Source organism: Pteropus vampyrus, unplaced genomic scaffold (assembly GCF_000151845.1).
Source record: "Pteropus vampyrus isolate Shadow unplaced genomic scaffold, Pvam_2.0 Scaffold12, whole genome shotgun sequence".
NCBI lineage: Eukaryota > Metazoa > Chordata > Mammalia > Chiroptera > Pteropodidae > Pteropus > Pteropus vampyrus.
Genome location: NW_011888793.1, coordinates 1,940,612 through 1,947,433, shown reverse-complemented (window position 1 = coordinate 1,947,433; position 6,822 = coordinate 1,940,612). Strand labels below are relative to the sequence as shown.

The 6,822-nt window shown below is 37.3% G+C and overlaps 1 protein-coding gene across 2 annotated transcripts in view; it reads right to left on the bottom strand.

Annotated features, from left to right (window-relative positions):
* Nucleotides 1-673: 673 nt before the first annotated feature.
* The window catches only part of GMPS (guanine monophosphate synthase), a 61,951-nt gene continuing 55,802 nt past the window's right edge, over nt 674-6,822 (bottom strand). For both annotated transcript variants that reach the window (XM_011379298.2, XM_011379304.2), the window contains exons 14-16: nt 4,789-4,919; nt 3,926-4,098; nt 674-2,851 (exon numbers count right to left, since the gene is read on the bottom strand). In XM_011379298.2, coding sequence (XP_011377600.1) covers nt 2,750-2,851; nt 3,926-4,098; nt 4,789-4,919 — 406 coding nt within the window. In that variant the 3' untranslated portion in view covers nt 674-2,749. The remainder of the gene's footprint in view (nt 2,852-3,925; nt 4,099-4,788; nt 4,920-6,822) is intronic.

The window sequence follows — 6,822 nt, the reverse complement described above, 5'->3', positions numbered from 1 at the left end:
TGATGAAGGAAAAAGTACTATCTAATCTTAATGCCTTCATTCTCTAGAGGTTTGTTTGATTCAAATTATCTGGTAAAAGAGGCTATCAGGGGATAAGCCCAAACATAGCGAGGAACAAACTTACGATTCTTGTTTGGCTACATGCATGCCCCTATCTCAGGATGAAGGGACAATTGGAAGATGGGAAAACAATATAAAACTATCTCCCAGATATATCTAAAGACCTCCTCTCAGAAATTATGCCAGGCTATGTTACTTCTAACATGGCTGACAATCAGAGATGGAACCATTAAGGTGGGAACTGGTATTTGGTTCTTAAAAATAATTTTGAGCTTGCCAATCTTAGGAATAAAGATGCTTTCCCTGCTCTGCTGTCCTTCTAAAGGTACAAAGAAACAAAATATATTTATAATTAGAGAGGTATCTCAGGTAGGCAGTGAATGATGGGGCTATAATTATGGTCTACCAAGGATATTTAATTCTAAAACTCATTAGGTAACCATTACTAAACTGAGCTTCTTTCCTTAAGTGTAAAATGGATTGTAATCTTATCATTTCTCAACTGCTGAAATGAAGAACTGTGAAGGTATAGTATAGAGTTATACTGTATGGCACAAAGCAGAAAGTGCTTTGCAAAGGAAGAGAGGGTACTAAGGACTAAGGAATTTCTGAATTCCAGAAATTTTATTTTATTTTTTTACTATATCATGACAAGGTATGTTTTAGAGAAAACATTTTTCCAGTATTAAGTAGGACCATATAAAAAAGAGTAGAGTGAACAAATATCAGGAAAATGTGAGGCTAAAAAGATGTAACAATTGTTTTTAACTTCAAAATTTCTCAGAGCTTTGACTATAATGTATACCATGAATCTACAAGATGGAAGGACAAGTGAGCAGCATTTTCCAAGTTTATATGACCTCACCCTTTTTACATGAACCATCTTAGTGAGCAATGTTCTACAGAGGAAAAAAACACTATTACTACCTATTCTTTCTAGATTCCTATTATTTACTTGAATACAAAACCATGAGACACTTGCTAGAAAAGGAATTTTTTAACACATAAAGATAAATGTTTGTAAACCTTTTATAGGTTGTCTATTCCAGCTTTAAATAACATGATTCCAAATCTGTTAAGGCCAGATCACTAACATATCCTCTTTCCAAAAGGCCACTATGAATACCTCATTATCAGGACAGAGAATAAACCCTTCAAGTTTTATAAAAGTCATTTGACTTCTTTGTCTCAAGTAAGGACATCTGTTACAACAGACAGAAGCTCTTCCCTCGATGGTCCAGTAACACAATTTTCTTGTCCTCTGGGCCAGCCAGAATGAAAGGAAGACATCTGCCATGCATAATTTTATTGTTTATCTAACACTGAATCCTAAACAAAATTTTGTACCAAATACAAGATTTTGAAAATAAGAGGCAACAACCTGAAATAGAAATGGTGTAAGAAAAACATGAACACCTGAAATTAATATGTTTTATGTCAATTACACCTCAATAAAAAAATGAAAAAAGAAAGGTCATGTTCTTAAATAGTAACAGCAGCTAAAATATTGAGTGGGAAGTGGTTACAGAATTTAAGTCTAACACTGTCTATTTTTATAGTGCTTATACGAATGTTTTAAAGGATCTGGTAGAAACTGGGGCAATGGCAACAAGTCCTACAGCAGTTCTTGTCTTGCAGCTGGTAGAAGGATTATAAGGTTTGGCAATAGCTTGCATGGCACAAGATTGGTCACAGTCTTCTGCTCGAGCAGTGGGTAATAAACCTGTCTACAGATTACATCTAAGAGTTCATTTTATAACTCTTTACTAGATGATATAAACTGTGGGCATGCATTTGTAAGCTGTGGTTATGCACAATGGTTTTCGTGGTCTTAGAGCTTCCCCTCTGAGCAGTCAAATGATATTAAAATGCTCAAACTTTATAATCTCTTCTAGGGAGAGAGCAGAAAAATCTTATACAAGGCTGTGGGAGCTGTCAGCATAAGGTGGGAAGGATAAAGCTCCTTACTTTTAAGAGTGACAATCAGCAATATGACATCTATGTGCAATGCGAGTTGAAAACATTTTAAACTGAAATCACTCATAGTTTCTCCCATGGTTGTGATTATCATAAAATTCTAAAGTATTTCAAGAAATTCCTGGTGCTTCCCATCTTAAGGTAGCTTACATTTCATAGCGCCAGTGTACTGTGAAAAGTAGCTGGAACAGCCCACCAGTACCCTTACCTGATACGTTCATCCATTCCCCAACCTCTGGAGGGATAAGGTTACTTACAGGGAAACTCGGTTTTTCCAAAAGGTATACATACTAAGTCACAGCGGTAAAAAAAAAGGGGGGGATGGGGGGAAAGGGGTGGTTCTAACAGCTCTTACAAACTGGCAAGGGAACAGAAGCCCATTACTATCCCCAAACTCACCCACCTTCACACATCGTCATTGACAGAGACATCAAGAGCAACAGTGATTATATACATAAAGAACAAGTGAGGCAAAGGCAAAGCAGTGTCAAGCTGTCTGAGTGTAGGCAATGATGCTTTGATTATACCCGTACAAACTCTTCGGTCCCTTTTAGTTATCCCCAGCTCAGCCCTCAGGCCACAGAGCTTTGCTGTAGAGAACGCAGATGTGATGTAGCTGCTCCAGGACTCTTCACAGCACTGCACGTCAATACTGGGAATGGTTTCTAATCAATTTAAACTGCACACAGTACTTAAGAGAACAAGAAGTTTATTACTCCCACTCAGTGGTTCCTGGGGGCTTTGATGTTAAGTCATACATAATTCGAGAAATACCAGGAATCTTCTTAATCTCAGTGACCATCTTTAACACCACCTGTTACAAAACAAAGATTATAAATAAAAGAGCCAGGATCCACTGCATGTCCAATAGACCAAGAGGGCTTATATTTGCAATTTGAAATTTAAACGTGATCTACTGTCCTCTATGTATATGGGATGGTCTCTAATTAATTATATGTAGGGAACCTATTTCTCTCCATAGATTTAAGTGACAAACTAACTCGGTCATACTCAAAGTGCAGTCCACGAACAGGTGCCAGCCTACAAGTTATGTTTGTTACTGATCCATCGCAAGTGTTTAGTAAACATTTATAGCAATTTGGCACTGCTATGGCATCCAAACACATGATTTCATGTGTTTAAGCCAATGTTTCACAAACTATCCGTGGCTAAAACATAATTCTGAGTCTACCAAGTGGCACATAATGCACTATAATAAGCAACCACTGACAAGTGTACAGAAGAAGCTTGGTTACTTGACTGCACAGAGATTTGGCAAGTTTGAGCCAAAAAGAAAACAGACTCTAAGCCACATTTCCCAGCCCAACTATGCACTATAACCAGAACCTTGCGTTAGAGCACTGGTCCAACACATAAAGATTCACTGTGATTTTCATTTGCTATTAAGCAAATAGCTCCTTTAGAACATGTTGGTGGAGAGATATTAAGAGAGGAAGATGGTGATCAAAAATGGAATTGCTAGTGTCAGAGCATTAAGCAATTCATGGAATTCTGGCCATAATGCTATCGATTCTGATCCTTATTTCTAATAAACTCTTCTTCATTCTTAGGGTTTCCTTCTTTACTTGGAGAATATTATTTATAAAATAGAGGTTGGTTGGCAAAATCAGGTAAAATTATAGATTAGAGTTGGTTACTCTCCATAGAGTAATCAGACATCTAGAGGGAAGCAATAAATTTAAGGCCCTTTTCTACTACAGTATATTAAATAATCAATTATGTGGAGAGTTAAAAAAAAAGAGCCTATCTTATGAACAGAAAACCAACCCCAGGAATATCAACATTGTCATAGCCTATTCCAATCACCGTATTATAAAATGTTTGAGGTACTGAAAATGTAAATTAGAAAAAAATATGTAAAAGTTACCTCTACTGGGATTTCATTGCCAGGTGTTGCAGGTATACCAGTCATGAAATCACTAGTAATAAAGGTTCGAATAACCACGGATCGCTGGCATGAAGGCTGCTTCTGAAGTGGGTCTCGATCAAAATGTAATGGTGTCAAAATCACCGGCATCTGGCTGATCTTCCCAGCATATCCTAGAGAAAAGAAGTTAACATGTAGAACCAATCATCATCCATGGAAAAGCACTCTCAGTTCACTAAAATCTTGGTCATTCATGGTAATTATATTCTATACTGCAAACATTGAATTAGCAAATACTGAACCACTGCCCCTAGAAGAAATAGTTAGGTTCTTGCAATATTTATTAATATTTATTGTAGATTCATTAACACCGAACTCATGGCCAACAACACTATAATTCATGCATGACCAAAGCTTATCTTAGTCAGATATTTTCTCTGTAAGGCACATCACAGCCTTCCTGCACTTAATAATGTGGACAGCACTATGCTGGGGGTGGGAGGAACATTTTAAACAGTGAAATCACCAAAAAAAAAAGGCACAAAAATACAAAAAAGATGGCACTAAACACACTACAGAAAGGATGCTTGTTTACAGTAAGAGCTGAAACAAGAAGCAGAGTACTGTCCTGTTCGACCTTAGCTGGGGGCATGCAAGTTGGGCAACTCAAATTTCCTGCCACTCTGCACATGTCCGCAAATGACCAAAGAGTGAATTACATTTCATATAGAAGGCAATACACAGAACTAACCATGGAAATGAAAGTATCTAAAAATAAAAAGTTACATCCTACTGGAAATCATAATGCCAAGCTTCCGAATTCTAGTTAGAGCATGCAGTGATAAACAGCATAAGCAACTTACCAGACTCCCTGAGAATGTTCTGGGCCTCAAAGTCAGCTTGACGTAAAGTACTGAGCACTCCTGTTGTCAAGAAAGTGGGAGTAACATCTGTAGGAGGCTCTTTAACTGGTGGGCCAAATATATAGACAACTCTAGAAGGGGGAAGGTGAAAAATATAGAGAAATTACATTTTAGTATGAAAAGCAAGGCATATAGAGTTAACATTCTTTCCATTTACTTAGGCCCCCCTCCTACTCACTTCAAATCCTCAAATGGGTAGGTTAGGATATAAAATTACAGATGAGTCTACGTTCTGTGTATCTTCCTCAAAGTGTATTCTCTGGAATACTAGTATCTCAGAATGTGCAAAGATGTGAGTGATTACCACAATCCTCTTTTCATATAATATACTGGGTTGAAGAGTGTCCCCCAAACTTCCTACTCATCTGGAATCTCTGGGTGAAAATAGGGTCTTTGCAGATTTTATTTAATCACGTTAAAATAAAGTCATAACTGATCAGGGTCAGAGTTAAACCAATGGGTGTCCTGCTAAGAAATTTGGAAACACAAACACAGAGAGAAAAGGGCATGTGAAGATGGAGACAGAGACTGGGGTTATACTGCCATAAGCCAAGGATTGCCAGCAAACACCCGAAACTAGGAAGAGGCAAGAAAGGACCCTCCCCTAGAGACTTCAAAGGGAACATGGTGACACCTGCTGACACCTTGATTTCAGACGTCTAGCCTCCAGAACTGTAATTTCTGTTGTTGGAAGCCTCCCAGTTTGTGGTAATTTGTTATGGGAGCCCCAGGAAATTAATACACCTAAGCCCAAAGAAACACTGAGTTGAACAAATAAGTAAGTTGTTTTGTGACAAAATTTCAGATATTGTAATATGCTAAATGCACAGGTAACCTCTAAGAAGAGACTACAGTGAAATTTCTAAACTTATTTGATCAATCTTTTTTTTCACTTTGAGGAAACACTGATCCCAAAGAGAGTTTCTCATTTTCACTTTATTAAAAATGTCACCAAAATGGACACAAAGACTTGGTATCCTACTAGTTCTTTCCAAAAATAAAAACTGTCAACTACTTTAATATTTGTTTGAAAGATATGAAGATATCTCACTGTTAATTAAAATAGGGATTGGAACACAGCTTGAGGAAATTAGAATCAAACGATTCAAGGGGAATCTTATCACTGGTTTGAAGGCTCTGTTTCACAACTTTCACCCAGAAAACGAAAGGCCATCGGGGTAGAGTTATGAGTGTCACCTAGCTCGCCCCACTCCAACTCCAGCCAGCAGCGATTGTCCCTTTTCTTTAGCCCTCTATGTCTTTAGCAAAGAAAATAAATCTCCCTTGGCAATTACCATGGTGAAGTTTAATAACGTTTTCCCTTTTTTTTCTTAATATGGACTTGGAATAAAAGAGCATCAGATCAAAACCAACACGATCACCAACTATTCCATTGCCTCCTTCCAAACGTACTGTAGAAGAAAGGTTTTTGTCCCACAGAAAGTAAGGCACTAAATATAATTCCTAGAGCTCAAAAGATCCTTAGAGGAAAAAGCAGCTAGGCAAGAGAATGCCGTGGACTTATTTCTGTCTTATCTCTTACAAATAAGAGTGATCATAAAATATACAGAGATAGGTAGTCTCCCACACTGTATAGAACACTAAAATTTGGAGTATTCCTTCTCTGTACAAAGACCCCCATCATGTAAATTATGGAAAAAAACTGGCCAAAATGGAAAATAATGTTAAAATATATTCCAATTCCTAAAAAGGAGACTGGCAAAGAAATCTAAAATTCACCAAGACACTTTGAAAGGTTTGTTAGGTTCATATTTTTAAATGTAGTTTTTTGTTATAGTTTGTTAGTCTTTTTCTTTTTGGTGGGGGAGGGAGGAAGGTCTGGTAAAGGAGAGAGAGAAACAAAGAAAAAAGAAAAGATGGGCAGGGAAACCAGAATAACAAGAGACAGAGATAAAGTTTCAGCAAAGATGAGTGCCTTTTGGCAAAAGAAAAACAGATGAAACTGTAAGAATG